General features: G+C 42.4%; 1 protein-coding gene across 1 annotated transcript in view; it reads right to left on the bottom strand.

Annotated features, from left to right (window-relative positions):
* SOST (sclerostin) overlaps positions 1-22967 on the bottom strand; it is a 53438-nt gene extending 30471 nt beyond the window's left edge. Inside the window, exon 1 of the mRNA XM_089681292.1 lies at positions 22525-22967. Within this exon, the coding sequence (XP_089537418.1) occupies positions 22525-22747 (223 nt within the window). The 5' untranslated portion in view covers positions 22748-22967. The remainder of the gene's footprint in view (positions 1-22524) is intronic.
* Between the last annotated feature and the right edge of the window lie 608 nt (positions 22968-23575).

Below are 23575 nucleotides of genomic sequence, written 5' to 3'. Positions count from 1 at the left end.
CTCTGCACACAGAGGCAGCAGTAGGAGCCATTGGCACCTGCTGTTGTCAGTCAAATCCTATGAGAGAGAGAGGGTGTGGGGCTGTGCCACATTGTGTGTCAATAGACACAAATATCCTGACTCAGGAACAAGCCCACAGGTGCACCCTTGTAGGAAGCAGCTTCCCATTATGGAGCATAAAGAAAAGAAAAGCCCAGAGTGCAGGTGTGTTAACTGAGAAAAGGAAGTTCAGGGTCACTACCCAACCTATTGCACAGAGCAGGTAACTATAAATGTTTATAATTTTAACAAAAAAAAAAAAAAGCTTTACAATCACTTTAACTATTTTTAATCCTTATTCTACTATCATCATTAGTAAATAGATAGGAGTGCATATTCTATATACTGTACACTATATTGCCAAAAGTATTGGGACACCTCTCCAAATCATTGGATTCAGGTGTTCCAATCACCTCCATGGCCACAGGTGTATAAAATAAAGCACCTAGGCACGTGGACTACTTCTACAAACATTTGTGAAAGAATGGGCCGCTCTCAGGAGCTCAGTGAATTCAAGCGTGGTACCGTATTGGTTGCCACCTGTGCAATAAGTCCATCCGTGAAATTTCCTTGCTATTAAATATTCCAGGGTCAACTGTTAGTGGCATTATAACAAAGTGGAAGCAACAACAGCAACTCAGCCACGAAGTGGTAGGCCACGTAAAATGACGCATACTGAAGCGTGCAGAAGTCACCAATTGTCTGCAGAGTGAATAGCTAAAGACCTCCAAACTTCATGTGGCCTACAGATTAGAACAACAACAGAGCGTAGAGAGCTTCATGAAATTAGTTTCATGGTCGAGCAGCTGCATCCAAGTCTTACATCACCAAGTGCAATGCAAGGCGTCGAATGAAGTGGTGTAAAGCACGCAGCAACTGGACTCTAGAGCAGTGGAGATATGTTCTCTGGAGTGACAAATCATGCTTCTCTGTCTGGCAATCCGATGGATGTGTCTGGTTTTGGCGGTTGCCAGGAGAACGGTATTTGCATGACTGCATTGTGCCAAGTGTAAAGTTTGGAGGGGGGATTATGGTGTGGGGTTATTTTTCAGGGTTGGGCTTGGCCCCTTAGTTCCAGTGAAGGGAACTCCTAAGGCATCAGCATACCAAGTCATTTTTGGACAAATTAATGCTCTCACCTTTGTGTGAACATTTGGGGGATAGCCCCTTCCTGTTCCAACATGACTGCGCACCAGTGCACAAAGCAAGGTCCATAAAGACATGAATGAACGGGTTTGGGGTGGAGGAACTTGACTGCCCTCAACCTGACAGAACACCTTTGGGATGAATTAGAGCGGAGACTGCGAGCCATGCCTTCCCATCTGACATCAGTGCCTGACCTCACAAATGCGCTTCTGGGAGAATGGTCAAACATTCCCATAGACACACTCCTAAACCTTATGGACAGCCTTTCTGGAAGAGTTGAAGCTGTTATAGCTGCAAAGGGCAGGCCAACTCAATATTGAACCTTACAGACTAAGACTGGGATGCCATCAAAGTTAATGTGTACGTAAAGGCAGGCGTCCCAATACTTTTGACAATATAGTGTACTTTCATTTCTTCAGTTGCTTCCTGGTTTCTGGCCTAGATCAAAATGATATCATACATCCCAGGAGTCTTCTTGGTCATTTTTTTTCTTTCATCTGGAGGAGGGGTGGAGGGATTTTTTTCAGCTAAGCACACCCTCCTGCCTGCATGCCTGAGCTAAGGGCGGATGAATTCCAGGAAGTAAATGCTACATTAATTATGTGCCCATACTCTAGATGGTCACGGCTAGAAATGCTAGGGAGTATTTTTCAAAGTGATTTCTCAACAAAATAAAGCATAGAGACATGGATGGATGAGAGAGTTTGTTTTAAATATTACATAGATACATAGTTAACATGGATGAAAAAAATCCATCCAGTTTAATAAACAAAACACACACGCACACACACACCCTGTATATACACTATCCTAAAACTACAGTTGATCTTGAGGAAGGAAAAAAAAACGAATAAAGCATGATCCAATTTGCTCAAGCAGGGAAAAAAAATCCTTCCTGATTCCCCAAGACGCAATCGGATATTCCCTGGATCAACTAAACTAAAAATATTGAGAATATTGAGAATAGATTAATTAGTGTTTTTGGTTTGTTGTGCTCACATTTAGTTTGATAGTTTAATTCAACTTTTAAGATTCCGTCCAACTCCATCTCATCGTGTTTAGGCTTCATGCACACTGGGTGTTTCAATAATGCTGGTAGAATTAGCTGTGTAAAGTCGCGTTAACAAAAAGAGTTTTTCAGCATTTGTTAGCATTTCTGCATAAGCATTTAGCCACGTTTTTCCGTGTTTTTTTTTTTTTTTTACACAAAAAAAATTATTTTTTTTGCTAAAAAAAATGCCCCAAAACGCCGGTTTAGCATGTTTTACTGCATTTTTCAGCATTAGAGCATTTTACAGCTAAAAGACTCCTCTAGAAACCCATTAGTTCTGGGTTTGTTTTCTAGCCAAAAAAAGCTGATTAAAGTCTATGTGTGCATGAACACATAGTATAACATGTTGGGGAATTTATTGGTTGTAGAAAAAAACACCAAAAGCCAGAAACAGCAGCTGTAAAAACATCCAGTGTGCATGAGGACCTATAACTACGTCCACTACTCAAACTTGTTAGAAAATCATTCTCTGTAAAAGATCATTTATTAGCAGAAACACCAAACTTAGCATGCATGGAATTCCAGTTCAAAATCTATCTTCTTCTGTTCAAAGCACATAAATGATTAGAAAGGGCAACCAAGAGCAACTTTGAGTGGTGAGTGTGCTGCAGACCAGGCTGGCGAGAGGGTGACAAATTAAGCAAAAGTTGTTGTTTTTTTTAAAAAAATGTAAAATCTGGAATAACTGTTCCTATCCTTTGTTTATTTACAATTGTAGTGCTCTCTAGTGCTTTTTTGTTGTGAGCTTGTTGGAAGCCTGGGTTGAGTCAGTCTGGGAGTGAGGTAGTGGGTTCACTTCAGGACAGGCTGGGAGGCTCTACAGGTCAGGGTTTCTGGAGCCCTCCCAACCTTCCAGAAACTTCTAGCACTTTCTGGAAGAGGGGCGGAGAAGGGGAAAAGGCCCAGATTTGCATCTTTAGGGGAACTTGGCTAATCCCCATCAGGAGGCTGGGCATTGCGATCAAGGGCAACCCTGTTAGAGCCTGTACAGCACGGGAGTCAGGTGGAAGATGGACTGAAGGAAGGTGCTGGATAGTGGAGCTTGGGAGTTGACCCCAGGGAAAGGAGTGCCTACCTACAGGTTGGTTGCTGGACAGACGGATCTCCACTGTGCCAAGTCAACTTGGGAGGACAATCCTGTAAGCTGGGAAGGAGCCAGCCCAGCTTAAGGCCTGAAATGTCAGGGCAGGAGCTGAGGAACCAGGATCATACCTCTGGGTGCCGCTGATGCAGCCACCGAGGTGGTGGACGCAATAGGCGGAGAAGCAGCGGGAGAGACCACCGGAGTGACTACCAGCCTAATAGCACCTGGAGCAAGGTGTGCAGTGCGTGCAAGCAGAGTTTGCAACTCCTGAGCGAACTGATCCAACAGGTGATCCTGTTGATCGAGTCTGGCGACTAGCGTTGGGAGCGAAGGCGTGCCTGCACCGTCAGGGTTATGGCACTTGTGTAATGTCAGGGCAGGAGCCGAGGAACGGACAGGCAGGCCTAACAATGTAACGCACTGGCTGACGACAACCACCACCCACAGACCGAAGTCCCTCAGGGCGCGGAGTCTAAGTCCCAGGCTGCCCTTCACCAGGGCCCCTGATGGTGGGGATGGACTTGACGCAGCCAGGAACCAGGTCGCGGCCCCCGAGACACCTCAGCTGCGGTAATGGCCGCCGCCAATGGCGTGTAGCTGGTGGAAGAGACAAAAGAGTAGTCAGACAAGCCGGGGTCAACAACAGCAGGACAAAACAGTACAGGACAGCAGACGAGAATCACAGGTCACAAGCCGGGTTCAGCAACAGAGGGTCAGATCAAAGGAGAATACAAAGAATAGTCTAGTCACAAGCCGAATCAGATACCAGGAGAGTCACGAGAGTCAGAACAGAGTAATAGCAACACCAAGACACAAGTGCAAAGAGCATGTGCGGGCCACAGACTTATATGTCATCAGCCACACCCCTCTGGGGGATGGACCACAGAAACCTGAAGGCATAAAAGGATTCCCATCATGCACAGCAGAATCCAAGATGGACGCCAGCACATGGAGTAACATAACCTCAGGGAAAAGGTAGGACCTTGACATGAAAGCAGCTGTAACCCACCAAGCTGACAGGACAGTGTGAGTACTTCTACACCCCCTGGCCCAGATAAAGGGAGAGGGCGGTCAGGTGCAAGACTCAACTAGTTCTCATCCAGAACTACTTAGGTGGCAGATTTTGAAATCCCTTGCCCAGGGATACCGTCAGTGTAGAGGGCAGTGCAGGAGGAAGGATTCATCTGGTCTAAGGAGGTACATCAATGGGACTTCAGTGTTCCTAAAAGAGACCATGCTGTTTTTTGCCCATTCTCCTCTGACCTCTGACATGAAGAAGGCATTTTCGGCCACACAATTGCGTCTCACTGGATATTTTCTCTTTTTTGGACCATTCTCTGTAAACCCTAGAGATGATTGTGCGTGAAAATCCCAGCACATCAGGAGTTTTTGAAATACTCAGAACAGCTTGTCTGGCCCCAACAACCATGCCACGTTCAAAGTCACTTAAATCCCATTTCTTCCCCATTCTGATGCTCGGTTTGAACTTCAGCAAGTCATCTTCGCCACATCTACCTGTCTAAATGCATTGAGTTGCTGCCATGTGAATGGCTGATTAGAAATTTGTTACCAAGCAATTGAGCAGGTGTACCTAATAAAGTGGCAGGTGAGTGTATAAAGTACAGTTACAATATGATTTGATACAAAAGGATTAGGAAGGTCTTACTCATGTAGTTTACAATCTAAAAGGGAGGGGTAAGTGGTACAAAAGGTAATAGCTGTGGGGAAAGAGCTGATGGTATGGTCAATGTAAAGCCATTAGGTAAAGCCGGGGTAGATATCTCTGAACAGATGAGCGTTCAGGTGTTGTGTAAAGAGTATGGGATTACCAGACAGGTTGGAGTAGGATGTTCCAGAGGATGGGAGAAGGTGACAAGAAAGCTAGGGAGCATGAAGTCCTGATAGGAGCACAGTGGACAATTTTGGTGACTTCAAGATAAGCTTGGTGATGTAGCTTGTAATATCTTTTATATAGTAAAACATTGTTGCTATCATTATCTGTAGGTCTTGGATTTAAATATTTTTCTGATTTGTGTTTGATTATCTTACTGTCAATTGTTCGTGTGAATGTAGAGCACAAGTTGATAATGATTGGGGATCTATTTTCTCAAGTAATACTAGATAAGGATTAAAGGTTATGTAAGCCCTGGCAATGATCTTCTCTTATTTGGTCTCTTTTAGTTGGTTAAACATACCATTGAAAAAGTGTTTGAGGAGCTTGTGGGCCACAATGCAAATGTTGACCTGGGGCCCCCACTACCTTCCACCATGCACCAAAATGCTCCCACCACTTACCAAGATATGATAGCTGTAGGGTGGCTGTCTCTCTCATCTCTCTCTCCTGCTACCATCTGTATGTGCAAACAAGGTGGGAGCAGGCAGGTTTGTAAGTAAAAGAGGAAACTCAGTAGGCCTTGTGACGTCCAGAGCCACATACAAGCCCACCGTTTTCACCCAACAGCTTACAGTGTGGCCTGCCTGCCCCCACCTTTTGTGCATGTGCAGGGCTGAACAGGGGCGGGATAGGGGTACTGTACTGGGCTGGGTGGGGGGCTGATCAGAGTGTGCCACTACAGATATCATTTTCTTTTTTTTTTAACACCTTTCTTTTATATGTTATTAAAACAGCACCCAGTTACCTCACTCATGGCCAGGCTGCAGTGATATGGAGGTGCAGGATATTAGGGAAAAGTAACACCCCCCTTCCTGGTAATGACACATGCCCTCCTGCCTCCTCTTGGTATTAACAGATGACCCATCCTTCAAGAGCCATCCCCCCTTCAGATAATCATAGATGACCCCCTCCTTCTGTGAAGACAGATGACTTCCCCTCCTGGTAATGACACGTCCCCCCACCAAGTAATGACAGATGACCCCCCCCACTAGGTAATGACAGATGACTCTTTCCCTCCCACCAGGTAATAACAGATGACCCTAACCCCCCACCAGGTAATGACAGATGACCTTTCCCCCCACCAGGTAATGACAGATGACCCCCTCCCCCTACCAGGTAATGACAGATGACCCCCTCCCCCCACCAGGTATTGACAGATACCTTGTCCCCCACCAGGTAATGACAGATGACCCTATTACCCCACCAGGTAATGACACATGACCCCCTCCTCCTGTGAAGACAGATGACTTCCCCTCCTGGTAATGACACATGTCCCCCCACCAGGTAATGACAGATGACCCTTCTGTAGCAATTGTGCACACAGATATGGACACGGTCATCCATATTGTATCTCTCTCCTCCTCCAATCCCCCCTCCCTCTCTATTGAGTGACACGTGGTCCCTGTGCTCTAGGGTTCAGAAGTGCACAGGCAATCAGGCACAGCGGGACAGCTTCATGGTTATAAATCCCAAATTAGCTGGTGCCCAGGTGTCTGTTAGCTTCTCAATCTGAGAGAATCGTAAAACCATAAACCAGTACTTCACTGGGCTTCAAAGACATTCCAGCTAGCTGTAAAACAGACTCACATTTAGAAACCCACTTTTCCATATAATTTTATATCTTGTGCTGGGAAATAATTACATAAAAACCAAGCATATATTCGGTTATCTCAGTTTAATGCAAGTCGTCTGATATTGTCAGGAATCTAGGAATGACCAGAAAGGTGTGGACTGACACAGGGAAACGCAGGTTTCAGGTATAGTATAATAATACAGGTTATTATTAGCCACCCAGATATATATACATAAACGCACAGTGAACAAACCAACCTTCCACTAATCTTAGTAGGTGCAGGAACACAGGCGTAGTCAGGGCTGGAGAGGTGGAATGGTCAGGCCGGCCGTAGGGTTCTGTAATGACCGTTTGGTGGTACCTCTAGTGGTCCCCAGGACAGGATTCCCCAGGGCGCGGAGTCTAAGTCCCAGCCTGCTTATTCACCAGGGCCCCTGATGGTGGGGATGGACTTGGAGCAGACAGGAACCAGGTCGCGGCCCCTGAGTACACCTGCTAGTGGTAGAGGGATCTGCCAGAGGTATGTGCAGGTACGGCTGGATCCGTGCAGGATGGATGGATGGCAGAGTAGTTAGCGTGGTCAGACAAGCCGGGTCGGTAACGGTGGAGGCAGATCAGTACAAAGCAGCAGGCAAAGAGTAAACGGGTCACAAGCCAAGGTACAGCAACAGGAGGTCAAACAGCATAGGAGTAGGCAGAAGAATAGTCAGGGATGAGCCAGTAGTCAGAACAGGAGACGGTCAACAGAGATCAGGATCAAGCCGGGTCAGCAACGAAGCAGGAACACAGGATACAGGTACAGAGGCTCATGGGAAAACATACACCAAGGCCCAGAGCACAGACCTGGTCATGCCTTATATACACCTTTCGGCAATCAGCCCCAGGTTTGGCTGATTGTGAGCTTCTGGCTGCTAAGAGCACCCGCTGGTCAGCTCTGGTACTGCAGCCCACACGGCAGGTGAGTCCCACCACCAGTGCTGAGAGCACCCGCTGGTCAGCTCTGGTACTGCAGCCCACACGGCAGGCGAGTCCCACCACCAGTGCTGAGTCCATTCCTGACAGATATCTTACACCCCCTAGTTCAAATCTACAGGAGAGCAGATATCTCCTTAACCATCTCAAGCAGGTATGTCATATTTAATATCTAGATGTTCAGCAGATGATTCTGCTTATTAATCTACTAGTGGCTAGGCTGCTACATGCACCTAGGGTAGGTTATTGATCATGATATAAACTTAGAGGGATTTGGGTTCTAGCTTGGGTCTCCACCTAAACACCCCTCCCCAAATGAGGCGATTGGTTCTCTGCTTTAAGGAGACACCCTGCTGAGTTCCTAGAAAAAGGCTGTTATGCTGGGAGCAGTTAAGTGGAAGTTGAAGAATTCTCCCTTTTAACACCAGGAACCAACTTTGGGAGAACGGTACCCTTTTACTCTGACACTTGAACGCTGCTTAAACCAGGGCTGACGGCAAGTACTTTACCTCTCTAAACTTCTTTCTGTTATCTCTTTGCTGTGTTATTGGTCTCTGTATTTATATATATATATTGGCTACATCTTTTTCTGTAAATATTGTTATTGCACCCTTTTGACCTTTTTAGTAATAAATCCTATTATCTGAAAAATGTTGAACTGTTTCTAAAGCTCTTTAATGCAAACTACGAATCCCTGTCTCTGAAGAGCGCTATTGTGTGTTTTTAAAACCTCTATATATCTCTGCCTGTGGTGACAGTGGTATACAGACGATTATTCAAACATCATAGTGTTATTGCTAATATTGGCGAGTTTCCTCCTGCTCTGTACAAAAAGGTGGTGGTGGCAGTGTGAAGGGTTAATAGCGTAATTAACCTGACCCAGTAACAATCGCTCTCAGGCTGCAGGTACATCGATTGTGGTCCATTAGCTGAAAAATCTTCGCACAGGGTGCAGCTGAGCGTGGCAGCACGGTTTTAGATTGGCTAGTCCTTTGGTCATGAGTTGGTGAGAAGGGCTGGGAGTTTGACACCACAATCGTCACACCTTCCCCCCCACCAGGTAATGACAGATGACCTTTCCCCCCACTAGGTATTGACAGATGACCCTCCCCCCCCACCAGGTAATAACAGATGACCCTTCCCCCCCACCAGGTAATAGCAGATGACCCTTCCCCCCCCCACCAGAAAATGACAGATGATTCTTTCCCCCTACCAGGTAATGACAGATGACCCCCTCCCCCCACCAAAAAATGACAGATGACCCCATTACCCCACCAGGTAATGACAGATGACCTCCACCTTCAGGTGCCCCCCTCCTAATAACAACACATGGCCCCCCAGGGAATTACAGATTCCCCGCCATCCTTGTAATGCCACATTATCCCCACCCCATGCTCACAATGACAGATTCCCCATCCAGCTCTACCTCTGCTCATCCTGCTCAAACTGTCAACAGGAGTTGTGGGGAGCGGTGGGGCGGTGTGCGTCTGACAATGCCGAATCCTCCATAGATACTTCAAGTGAATAAGTGTTTTCACTCTAGGACAAGAAGTGTGTTACTGGCAGGATCCCCAGGTGAATATAAGAAAAAATCCAGAAAAAAACATGTGTGGCTACTACATCTAGGGACTGATAAACTGCAGTGTTTTAGATTTGTTTCTTGAATTTAGACACACTTTAAAGCAGTCAAGATTTCACTTTTTTCTCCATTATAGTCTTTCACCCCCGCATGTTAGGATGAAAAAAAAAAAGATGTATTATACTTAAATGATTTGTACAGTCCCATAAATAATATACTGTATTACTTTAAGTGACTCTCTTGCTTTTGTATAATCCAGGGATCTCCAAACTTTCCAAACAACGGGACAGTTTACTGTCTTTCAGTCTTTTGGGGGGGCCGAATTGTGGCCAGTGGAAGTAGAAAATGTTCTAGTCCAGGCATCGATGAGCGTAAGCAATGCCTCAGGTGTGGTGTTCAGTTGCATAGTGCTTGTGGTTAGTAGGAGAAGGAATAGTGCCCCATCATTGGTATTACTGGGATGAACAGTGCCCCGTCATTGCTATCAGTGGGAGGAATAGTGCCCAAATATTAGTTTTAGTGGATTGAATAGTGTTCGATTATTGATATTAGTGGGAGGAAGAGTGTGCTGTTAGTTGGGCGAATTATGCCCACTGTTGGTGTCAGTGTTAAGAACAGTTCCTCAAATCAGTGGGAGGAATAGTGCCCCAAGGGCTGGATAAAGGCTGGCAAAGGGCCACATCTGGCCCTCGGGCTGCAGTTTGAAGACCACTGGTATAATCTAAAAAGAAATCCTCCCTGCAAAGAAAACTTACCTGTCCCACTGCCTGCACTGCTGAACTTCACTGGTTTGAAAAGGTAGGCTTGGTGAAAAACCTTCATCACCTGGCACACTTTAAGGTCTATCAGATGCTTATCCACTGCTGCGCTTTGTGGTTCCTTCAAGCGGCAGAACGATACTACTGTGTTCTCCTGAGTGCTCTGTGATACCATAGAACATAGCAGGGAATGCAGGCATCTGACTCTGCTGGAAGGATCAGATGCTTAACATTGTTCAGAAAGTTTCTCTTCTGAAGGCGGTGGAGTTTGGTGGTGCAAGCAACAGGACAAGTAAGTAATAGCTGTTTTCTTTGCATGTATGACTACTTTATAGTTTATAAAATAGCAATAGTCACTTTGTTCTGTTTGAATGTCCATATAAAAGAACATCTGGGTAGCAGTGACCATAACATGATTTCATTTATTGTTAGCTGTAAACAGCAAGCACATATGGGAAAAATACAAACGCTCAATTTCAAGAGAGGTAATTTTCCAAGGCTGAGAGCTGCTCTCCAAGACTTAGACTGGGAGGGAATATTGGCATTGATGAACACAACACAGAAATGGGAGTTCTTCAAAAAGACTGTATGTGAACATACTGCAAAATATATTCCCATGGGCAACAAGTTTAAAAGGCTAAAAATCAAAGCTATGTGGCTTACGGCCAAAGTTAAAAAGGCTATAGATAATAAAAAAAGAGCTTTTATTCAATATAAAAATGAAGGAACACTATCATTGTTTAAACATTACAAAGAATATAACTGAATATGCAAAAAGGAAATAAAGGCAGCAAAAATTGAAAATGAATGACAGATTGCAAAAGATAGCAGGACCAACCCCCAAAAATTCTTCAAATATATTATTAGTAAAAAGGTCCAGTCTGAGCATGTAGGCCCTTTACAAAATAATCTAGAGTGGGTGACTGGGGACAAAGAAGTCAAATTTATTTAATAACTTCTTCAGCTCTGTATATACAAAGGAGCATGGGGGAGCTCTTGTCCATAATGGGCAAGGTATTGACACAGCTCCAGATGATCCACATTGGCTCACAATTGATATGATCCAAAAATATTTAGACAGAATAAAGATGAATAAAGCACCTGGAGTGGATGGCATACACCCATGGGTCCCTAAAGAATTGAGCTCTGTCATTTCAAAGCCATTGTTTCTAATTTTTAGGGACTCTTTAATGACTGGCATAGTAACACTGGATTGGCGTAAGGCCAATGTGGTGCCAATATTTAAAAAGGGGTCAAAATCTTTACCAAGTAATTACAGACCTGTTAGTTTAACTTCTATAGTTTGGAAGATACTGGAGAGTTTAATAAAAGACCACATAGATGAGTTCTTGTTGGAAAAAAATATTGTAAGCAACAGACAGCATGGATTCATGAAAGACAGAAGTTGTCAAACAAATCTGATTTCTTTTTATGAGGGGGTGAGCAAAACCTTGGACAGAGGGGTGGTGGTGGACGTGGTATACTTGGATTTTGCAAAAGTGTTTGACACTGTTCCCCACACATGGCTAATTTGTAAGGTAAAGTCTACAGGCTTGGGAAAATCCTTATGTAAATGGATAGAAAACTGGCTAAAAGATCGTATTCAGAGAGTAGTGGTTAATGATTCATACTCTGAATGGTCTGGGGTCATCAGTGGTGTTCCCCAGGGTTCAGTGTTGGGACCCTTACTTTTTAATATATTTATAAACGATATAGGGTCTGAGATTAAGAATCCCATTTCAGTCTTTGCAGATGACACCAAGCTGTACAGAGGAATAACGTCCCTACAGGATGTCTTCAATTTACAAGCCGACATCAATGCACTGTTTAATTGGGCAACTATGTGGCAAATGAGATTTAATGTTGATAAATGTAAGGTTATGCACTTCGGGGTTAAGAATATGCATGCATCATACATACTAGGAGGGTACAACTGGGGGAATCAATGGTGGAGAAGGATCTGAGGGTTCTGGTAGCTCACAAGCTTAATAATGACATGCAATGCCAAGGTGTGGCTTCTAAAGCGAGCAAAATCCTCTCTTGTATTATGCTCCAGATAGACTCCAGAGAGAGAGATATCATATTACCCCTGTAGAAATCATTAGAAAGACCTCATCTGGAATATGCAGTTCAGTTTTGGGCACCAATTGACAAAAAGAACATTGGGGAACCTGAGAAAGTAAAGAGAAGGGCAACTAAACTGATACGAGGCATGAAGGAGCTCAGCTATGGGGAAAGATTAGAGGAATTAAATTTATTCTCTCTTGAGAAGAAGAGATTAAGCACTTGCCGTCCAGCCGCTGTATATAAATGGTGGGATGGTGGCAGTCCAGGTGCGGGTTGCCATTCATAAACGGCGCTCGCCATTATGGACTGTGAATGTCTGTCACCAAACAATCAGAAACAGACTTCAAGAGGGTGAACTGAGAACCCGGCATCCATCCCTGTGCTCACTGCCCGGTACAATAGAACTCAATTGGAATTTTCCATTGAACACCAGAAATGTCAGGTCCGCCACTGGCACCCTGTGCTTTTTACAGAAAAGAGCAGGTTCAGCCTGAGCACATGTGACAGACGTGAAAGGGTCTGGAGAAGCCGTGGAGAACATTATGCTGCCTGTAACATGACCGTTTTGATGGTGGATCAGTGATGGTCTGGGGAGGCATATCCATGGAGGGACGCACAGACTTCTACAGGCTAGACAACGGCACCCTGACTGCAATTAGGTATTGGGATGAAATCCATGGACCCACTGTCAGACCCTACACTGGTGCAGTGGGTCCTGGGTTCCAATTTGTGCATGACAATGCCTGGCCTCAGGTGGCGAGAGTATGCAGGCAGTTCCTGGACAATGAAGGAATTGATACCACTGAATAGCCCCAGGCTTGCCTGACCTAAATCCAATAGAACACCTCTGGGATGTCATGCTTCGGTCCATCCGACACTGCCAGGTTGCACCTCAGACTATCCAGGAGCTCGGTAAAGCCCTTGTCCAGATCTGGGAGGAAAAACCCCAGGACATCATCTGGTATGCATGTAAGCACGTGGGGGCCATACAAACTACTCGGGATTTGGCCTGGCTCTCGTTCCATGGCAGACTCTATGTGAAGGGCAACCTGAAGCATCGCTCTGCGGAGAACCGTGGTTGTCCAAGAGTGGAGTGCGGTGGAGTGGAGGAGACGATGGACCATTTCTTGCTTCAGTGCCCCTTCAATATAGAAGTCTACAAGCGGGTGGGTGGGGCTCTGGGGATCCCTTTCCTTTCCCGCTTGAGTTACGCGGAGTGGTCTTACGGAGCCTTTCAGACTCACCGGGATTTTGATTTTGAGACACTTTTTCTAGTTAGCTTAGTAGTCCGTTACTACACGTGGAATGCACGGTGTCAGGTTTCCATTCGCAAAAAAGTCCTTCCTGTCGAGGTGGTGGTGAACAACATTCTGGGTGAGGTTGGGAAGATTCGGTGTCTTGAGAAGGACAGGTGGCGGCCGGGAGCCTGGACAAAGGCGTGGAGGAATGTCAGGTCCCCGTAGCTGCTGTCTGTCAGTCTCTGGGGGCGTGGCTTCTCTTTCTGTCCTTTCACGTCCCCTAGATTTTGTAACATCAGATTTTTGAAGAAAGGCTGCATGCATGGGATCGATGTATGGGATGAATGTGTGGGATCAATGTGTGGGATCAATGTATGGGATCAATGTATGGGGTGAATGTTTAATCGTTTCTTAGCCTGAGGGGGTGTTTAGGTGACGGTCAGGATTTGTTATTTTGCTGAAGTAAGCTGGTTTTGTTTAGTTATACATATTTTTATACTGTATATATGTAAATATGATTTTTATGATGTTTTTTGTTTGCAAGATTTTAATAAACAAAAAATTTACAAACTACTGAGTACCATTTTGCGTTGCTGCAATGAAACTTCAGCAAAATGGACTAGCCTGCTGCATCATTTTTTCACTTTTATTTTCAAGGTGTCTTTGAATTCAGTCCTCTGTAGGTTGATCATTTTCATTTCCATCAAATGATGGGGGATCCTTACATTCCTAACACATTAGCCAGTCCAGGGCAGTATAGATCTCCAGTATGATAATTTTTCTCATTGAGATCTGATGTGTTTTCAGTGTTCCTTGAATTTTTTTGAGCAGTGTGTGTATATGTATGTATATGTGTGTGTATGTATGTATGTATGTATGTATGTGTATATATATATATAAAAACATAAACGCAAGCCTGTGGCAGCTGGTTCACGCCCCTTGGCTGGGGAATGAGGGGAGATTATTTTAAGCTATAAAGACTGGCTATAATATACTTTTTACAGACCGCAATACCTCTAGGCACCACTAGAGGGAGACTTCACTCCAATCCAGCTGACTGACCACACACAGGCAGATGTGAACCTTACAAACAATCTGGTGCACTCTAAGGCTGGCCATACATTATACAATTATCTGCAGATTTTTGGTTTAGATTTACCAAAAACCATATAATAGGAGGACAAACCTAAACAACACTTTCAGTTGTATCCAATTAGGCAGGCCCTTGCACTACATAGTTGAAGGTAAATCTAAAGGAAATTGGGCAGAAAATCTGCAGATAATTGTATAATGTATGGCCAGCCTAAGGGCTTGTTTACACTTGCTTCAAAATACGGCATTGGACAAGCTTTTTTAAAGCACTGTGAATACCAATCAAAGCACCTGTCACTAAATAAAATGGTTAGCTTACAGTCCTGTTTACACATTGCATTTGCTTTGCTTCAGTGGTGTTTTTAAAGCATCTTCAAAGCCTCCATAGAAGTCTACGACAAAGCTCGCTTACAGTCCCTGCAACTTTTGAGAGGCTTTTATTCAACTTTAGCTTCACTTTGTTTTAGAGGAGTTGCAGGTATAAGATATCAACACACACACGGCATCTGCCAAGCTTCATTAAAGCTTAAAAAAAGCACCGAAGCATCTTCAAAACACCACCAAAGCATCACTGAAGCATGAAATACACATCAAAAAAACAAGTTGAAGCAGTAAACTGTCACTGAGAGCCCCGATTCTGGGTCACATGATCGCTGTGATAGCCTCTGATTGGCTATCACAGTGACCAGTCACTTTTTTTTTGTCTATGAATATATTTTGTATCTCTCTAACTCCTTGAAAAAAATAAAAAGATTGTTAAAAATAAATAAATAAATAATAAAAAATAAAGAAAAAATACCTAGATCAAGGTTTGATCTAGTTCAGTGCCAGGGTTAGTGTTTGGGTCAAAGGACAGGATTTTTGTTTTTTTTAATTGGTATTCGTGTCAGTTAGTCAGTGTTTTTCTGGGCTGTACTATGCACACTATTGATTCTAGGCTGTACTATGGGTACAAACAACAAATAACATACACATATATGGTATCGCTGTGATCGTCAAGAGCTGGAAAATTTATTTTGTGTTGTTATTTGGTGGTAGGTTATGGTAGTAACAAGAAACACACAGCTAAATTTAAAAAAAAATATTTTTGTTTACTACTTTAGGCCAGTTTTCCTTTGATAAATAAAAAATCAATAGATATCCATTACCATTTACTACCAAATGAAAGCCCAATTTGTCCTGAAAAAAACAAGGTATAATTCACCTGGATGTACAAAGTAGTTGTGATGATATGTACGATTTTACTAACACATGTCAATGTTGCAAAATTGTGCTTAGGCATTTTTTTACCCATAGGTGTGAATGGGTTAAGGCTGTACCAGAAATCCAACATTGGGTACAACTGACTGGAAGGACATCTCCCTACCCACCCACACAAGCACCCACCTATGACCAGTGACAGATCCAGTCAGTCCAGCGCCATCTTCAGCACGAGCAAGATGCAATTTAGTGTTTATGTGCTCGGTCTAAGTTCCTTGCTAATCTGTAACAATCTCTCTAGGAATATGATCACTAGCTTGGTACACAGAAGCCACTTAGTAATTTTATAATTTAATACCCCAAAAGTGGGCAGTGCTTAAAATACATAGAAAGAAAAAGAATTACAAAAGTATACAAAATAGAGAAAAAGATACATACAGTTGGCTGTTCACTATGAAAATAAAATTTTATCAAGGTTTATCCTATGGCAGAAGCTCACCAGAAATGGATCTAGGCTGGACTTTAGCTCTTTTGCCAGTCAACCCTGAGGGGCTGTTCCTGTCCCCACCTGCAGGATGGTCTGTGTTCTGAAGTGACCAAGATCAACTAGGCCCTGAACGGTTTTGATAGCTGAGTCGAGGTTTAGAATTACGACACCAGTGCATCGATCTGATTGAGACAATATCAATCACTGCTTGGCGGTTATGCCCATGCAGCATATAGTGACTTTCTCTTGGATTCTACATACATTGTAAATGGAGTTTTATACATAGCCCAAAATGTGTACAATCAGAAAGAATTATTTTCATCTCATTGCAACTAAAATTTTAGTTTTTATAAGAGATAAAATAGATTCCTCTGATCTTTTGATATAGGGGACAGTTTTAGGCTCCATGTACATGAGCCTACCCTGACCGCCAGCCACGGGAAAGCACAAAACACAGCAACCACGGTACCGCGGCCCTTAGGCTCCATTTACATGAGCAGCTCCTAAACTTGATGTTAGTAGCTTTTGGCATTTTTTTGCCAAAGCTCCTAAACTCAACTCCATAAAAAGCCTATGTGTCCATGTCCATTTTTCAAATGCAAAATGCATCACAAATGTGTCACAAACGCACCAAAAATGCATCAAACACAGCAGAAGCTCAATACATGCTTTCTGCAGCATTTCCATTGACGTCTATAGAACCAAAAACGCTACTTTTTGTGTAAAAAAAAAAAAAAGTCCCTGACTCTTTCCAAAAACCACACCTGGTGAAAATGCACAGGTGTGAACATGTCCCATAGGAAATTATGTTAAATGGACTATACTTTGTTTCTGCAAACTGCAAACCGCAAACCGCTGCAGAAAAAACTTAGGTGTAAACCTGGTGCACTCAGAATCTGGTGCAGCTGTCTGTGGGAGCCAATCAGCTTTTAACTTCAGCTTGTTCAATTAAGCTTTGGCAATAAAACCTGGAAGCTGATTAGTTTCTATGCAGAGTTGCTCAAAATTCAATGCCTGGTATACACTACCAGGGTTACATAGTAAGGCTGGCCATACATTATACAATTATCTGCAGATTTTTGGTTTAGATTTACCAAAAACCATATAATAGGAGGACAAACCTAAACAACACTTTCAGTTGTATCCAATTAGGCAGGCCCTTGCACTACATAGTTGAAGGTAAATCTAAAGGAAATTGGGCAGAAAATCTGCAGATAATTGTATAATGTATGGCCAGCCTTAGTCTGGTTGAAAAAAGTTTTCCAGTTCAGCCAACAGAGGGGAAAATATACACTACCCCATACCCATAACTGATCCAGAGGAAGGCAAAAAACCCCCAAAAAAGCATGATCCAATTTGCTCCTGCAGGGGAAAAAAATCCTACCTGATCCACCCAAGAGGCAATCGGATATTCCCTGGATCAACTTTACTTAAAAATATTAGTATCCATTTATATTATGGGCATTTAGGAAAGAATCCATGCCTTTTTTTAAAGCAATCTACTGAGCTGGCCAGAAGCAGCTCTTGAGGGAGTCTATTCCACATTTTCACAGCTCTTACTGTGAAGAAGCCTTTCAGTATATAGAGATTAAATCTTTTTTCCTCCAGACATAAAGAGTGCCCCCCTGTGATGACCTTAAGGTGAATGACTACACCAAGTGGTCTGAACGATCGAAAATAAACCCTGAAGAGCTCAGAAGGAACCCGCTGTACTAACTATCCAATGTTAGTAGTGATTTCCCTGCTGAGCTACTGTGTTCTGACAGGGGGACTGCCCCCCACCAGAACACACTGATCAGCACTCGAAGCCATTGGCTGCCAAAACTGATCGGATGCCAACTGGATGCTGGCTTTCCATGTCAGCCAGCTTCTGTTGAACCAGCCGATATTTGGCCGATTTTTATGGGGCTTTACTGTCTCCAGTTTTAGTAAGTAAGCCTCCATTTCTACAACTCATTATATTAGTTTGATAGTCAGTGGGAAGAATGCTTCTTACATTACATTTCTGGTCATTGAGAAGAATTACCCCCTTGTAGATAGCTAAAAAGATCAATAGGGTCAGTGGGAACCTATCTAAGAGGCAGAAATTGGAACCTTGGCTGAGAAACCCTGCCCTGGAAGCTGGAAAACACTAAAGTAGACATCGCTACTCCAGTGATCTCCACTTGCTTCCACGTCCTGCACTGAGCAGTTGCCCTACTGCATTGTGATCACAGAATGTCAGCTACTCAGAACACCCAGAAAATGCTTTGCATTTTTTTAATAAATGCAAGGCATTCCCTGAATGGATGAGGTGGAGAGGCAGGGCTCTTTCAGAACCACAAAATACTAACCTGAGTGACTGTCTTCTGGCTCTGTGAGAGTTAACAGCAGACTCTGCTACTGAGAAAAGGTCTACCATTGACCCGCCTCCTTCTACTCTCTTTACCAAACATATTGCTCATATTACTATTCTCCCACAATGCATTGCATTCTTTAAATGAGTAGGGGAGATCCTGTTATTTAACTGCTCCACACCTACTATGCAACACCTACATTTTAGCTTTTGCCATCACAAGAGCCCCTTTATGTGATAGTGTATTGCAGGTTCACTTTAAGGAGACATCAGGGGTCTCTTAGACACCTAGGGGTTTATTTACTAAAGCTGGAGAGTGCAAAATCAGACTCACTTCTGCATAGAAACCAATCAGCTTCCAGGTTTCATTGCCAAAGCTTCATTGAACAAGTGGTTAGAAGCTGATTGGTTTCTATGCAGAAGGGAGTCTGATTTTGGACTCTCCAGCTTTAGTAAATAAACCCCCTAATGTCACCCTTACACTCTGTCAATGTTTCATATATATATATATATATATATTTTTTTTTTTATACCTCATATTCACTTGTGAATTGGAAGACTACCAAAGGTATATTGAAAGTCCCACACATGTACAGTTCACTTTGGCCTCTGAAATTTGGGATGATATCTTGGTAGTCTATTGACTATCTTAAATTATCTGCACTCTTCACTTTACCATACATTTTCAATACTTATCTGGGTCATTCTTCGCAGGGTAAATAGTTGTTCCGCAATCAGCTTCTACCCTGGTCACAGCAGCCAGGGATTCAAAGCTCTGAGCCCGGAGGGGAGCAGCACTTTCCAGAATATGTACACAGGATCAAGCAGCTTTACAGCCATCCACAACACTTCTACTATCAAGCCAGCATCCAGGAGTAAAAAAGATAAACAATCTCCCAGCTGATACAGCAGCCAGGAGTTTGTTTACATGTCAGCTGTGCTGTGGGTGTAGTACTTAGTGTAGTAGCTCGTGGAACTGAAAGGATTAAAGAAACCCTTAAAAATTCTATTTTACATTCTCTGCAATAGAAATGCTGTTCTATACTTGCCTATCTAGCAGCTTGTGTCTTCTACCTTTGCATTGTTCAAGCTCTACCATCTCTATTAACCAATTTCCCACCGCCCTATAGCAGAAATACTGCTCCAGGGTGGGAGGGGTGTGCAAAATCACATATCTACATGTGATTTTGCATTTCTGGGTAGGGGGCTCGCTCCGCCACCATCGGCCTCACCTGTCAATCACCGGGTCCCGGCCAGCGATTCCCCAGCGGCAGCTGGCGATCGCCGTATGTCACCGATGGGGGAGAGACCTGTATGTAAACAATCCAGATCTCTCCCTTGTCAGCTCCTGCACATTGCTTTGTGTGCTTACAGTGTAAAGCACACATAGCCCACATAGTAAAACAGCACACAGTTAACCCTTTGATTACCCCAGATGTTAACCCCTTCTTGCCCACTGTCATTAGTACAATGTCAGTGCTTTTTATTATCACTGATCACTGTATTGGTGTCACTAGGGATGTCAGTGACAGTTATTCGGTTCCCCCTCAGTGTCAGAATGCCCACCACAGTCCCTCAATAAGTCGCTGATCATCACCATTACTAGTATAAAAAAAAATTCCAGTATCTATACTGCCATTTGTAGACGCTATAACACGTCTTTCAAGTAAACCAATTAATTTACACGTATTTGGATTTTTTTTAGCAAAGACATGTAGCAGAATACATTTTGGCCTAAATTTATGAAGAAATTTGATTTTTAAAATTATTTTACTGGACATGTTTAATAGCAAGTCAAAAATATAGTTTTTTCTCAAAATTGGCAGGCTTATTTTTTCATAGCGCAAAAAATTAAAAACGCACAGGCGATCAAATGCCATCGAGAGAAAGCTATATTTGTGGGAAAATTAAATTTGGGTGCAGCATTGCATGACCGCGCAATTGTCAGTTAAAGTAACGGAGCTCCGTATCGCAAAAAAAATGGCCTGGTCAGGAAGGGGGGTAAATCCTCTGGAGGGTAAGTGGTTAAACTCTTGGAGTTTCATATGGCTGTGTCCCCTGCCATGTTGTGGTTCCATCCTCTGTTACTGCCATGTCCTGTAGTCAGTATTGGTCAGAGGCAGGAACCACAGCGTGGTGGATAACACTCAAAAGTGTCAAATGCTAAAGCGTCTGCAGTGCTGGAACAGAATGGCAAGAATTCTTCTATTGCAAGGAACATATTTCTTTAAAGACTGACAGGGGTCTTTTTAAGTTTATACTGCAAATGTGATGTGCACTCTTTTAAACATATTTAAAGCAGTACTAAACTAAAAAGCAAACATGTATTATATTGAAACTTACCAATTCTTAGATGTGATGGTTGCATTAGTTTTCTTCTTTTAGACTGTTTCTTCTATTTCATCTGGTGATCTGACCAGTAAGTCTATTGTTTTGCAAAAGAACAAGCTCTCTTGCAGATATAGCAGTTATGAGGATGAGACAACTCATTTAACACTGATAGGGGTGCTTGCAACAATCATTATATATTTATGTAAAACCTTTAGCCCAAAAGTTAAAAAAAAAACTGCTGCTGTAACTGTTTATAAAGTGTGAGCTGGAGTTTGTCTTCAATTTGTTAGTTTATCTAAAGCTGCTAGAGCATCTAACGCTAGCCTAATCCCAAACTGACAATGCTGCTGTCCAAAAACTGTCCACTGTGCTCCTTCATCCAGAGCGGAGGCACTCTAATACTGTAGTTGTGTTACTGACTAAACCATATACAAATGGAGAAACAGAAAAAGGGCGCACCGACCTAGTGCATTATCGTTTAAAATAATTTATTAAAGAAACAAAAATAGGTATCATACTCACAATGGACATAATAACACAGGCATGTCAAACTGATCAAGGTGTATGATCCTCTGAGGAAGAGGTTGTGTCCTCGAAACGCGTTAGCCAGTTGGTCATCCAGGGTTCCATCGTATGGACTCGGATGTTGTTTGGATCATACACCTTGTTCAGTTTGACATGCCTGTGTTATTATGTCCATTGTGAGTATGATACCTATTTTTGTTTCTTTAATAAATTATTTTAAACGATAATGCACTAGGTCGGTGCGCCCTTTTTCTGTTTCTCCATTTGTATCCAGTGTATTCGGACCACCCCGGTCTGTTGAGGGCAGCAAGCAGTGCATATTCCAGAAAATTCCAGAACATTCCTATTGGGTCTACTGAGTCCTTTCCTAGCGCAGGAGTAAAGTGTTTGTTGTATTGGACTGACTAAACCATCAGGTGAAAACAGAGGAAAAAAGAAAATGAATGCAGCCACCATATCTAATGATTGGTAAACTTCAATATATTACATTTAATAATTTCATAACATAGTTATAATCTGTCTATCTATCTATTATCGATCTGTCTATCTATCTGCCTATCTGTAACTAAATAAAAAGGCGAGTTCATTCTAGTAGATAATAAGCAGAAAATCATCCAATTGCAATAATTATTCCTTGGTAGATTCAGGAAAATGACTGCAGTGTTTCCTGAGTAAATTAAACTCCTCCAGGGTATGTATCTTACACTTTTTTGCCTGATCAGATTTTTCCCTACTCACAAGCTGACTACAACTGTTTTACAGATTTTATGTTTGCTTATTTGGCAATGCCACGGTATTCCATTATTTCTATGCCATAAATGCAAACTAAATGACAACACTGTAAATAAAAAAAATAATATGTATGTATTTTTACCTATGCACACATATACGTCTATGCATATTTACCATATTATAAATTGGTTTACAATTATTTATTAACTATAATGTTAGGAAATTAAAGGTTCAAATATAAAAACACAAATATATTACAAACATAAATTATAAAAGAGAAAAAAAGTTGAAAAAAGTTTTTTTTTTCTAATTGCACATCATATTTTTTTACCATACAATCATAAATGACTCTACACTTAATATTAAACACAATTTTCTTAGCATGTACTGAAACTTTACAACTTTTTTATTGCCTTATTACCTTTTTGATCAGTAGTTTGATGCAGGTATCTTCCTCCATGCTTAGCTTGGTTCAAGGTATAATTGTCGTTGGTTGTAGTACTTTCTACTACGGTCTTGGAATTTTCTGTGTCATCTGGTTTGATTTCAGTAGCATCATTCTTGAAAGATGGCCATGCCAACACAGGATCAAGTACAATGTGAGAGAGTGCAAAGGCACAGCACACAGCCAGAGGAATGTACATGATGCTGAACCTTCTTGCTCGGTCACAGTCAGCCTAAGGATGTTATGCAGACACATATTATTCTCCTTTTTTAAATGTTTCCTTCAACAGAGCCAGCCAATGGTTGAAGGGATAGGAAGGGCTTCATGCCAACTTCATTCATAGTACATAGGTGTTAAACAAGGGGGAGTGGTGTGCTAATTCAGCATTACTAGTTCCACTACTTGCGGTCCCTCCTACCATTCCATAGCTCAGGCAGCCAAATTTATCCTTTTGGTCCCCGGCTGTGACAGCAGCCTGGAAACTAGCTGAGAAAACTCCCACACTGGATACAGCACTTTGCTTATGAATGCTCAAACAAACTGTGAAGTAAATACAAAGCCAAAAAAAATGCTTTTTAACTGAAAACTAAAGAACTAACCAGTCTGTCCCTCTTGGTTTCTCTAAGCACTTGGAGAACAGGATCTAATTTGCTGTCTGAGAGGAAACTTTAAATTGACATCAATCGTTATTTTAGCTCATGCAATACCTTCCAGAGGAAAAACAATCACTGATGTCTAGAATGACAGATCATTAGTATTATTAAATTATATATTTTTGTCCAGTTTTTCTGTCTTCTTCAATTTGGATTATTAAAATTTATTTATATGCATATTTTTTTTTCTCTTTTTATTTTTTAATTTGAATGTCATTTTATTGACAAGATTTGATTAGAAATTAAGTATACATTTTAGAAATATCATACACATTCAGGCAAATGTATTAAATGAGTAGAAGCTGTTTAATTAAAGGATAACTTTTACACCATGTTACAGGTTTACACCAGTATTTTATTTATTTTAGATATTT

Source organism: Staurois parvus, unplaced genomic scaffold (genome assembly GCF_062004578.1).
Source record: "Staurois parvus isolate SC_StPar_1 unplaced genomic scaffold, SC_StPar_1.0 ptg000263l, whole genome shotgun sequence".
Classification (NCBI taxonomy): domain Eukaryota; kingdom Metazoa; phylum Chordata; class Amphibia; order Anura; family Ranidae; genus Staurois; species Staurois parvus.
This window is presented reverse-complemented; position numbering and strand designations above follow the sequence as displayed.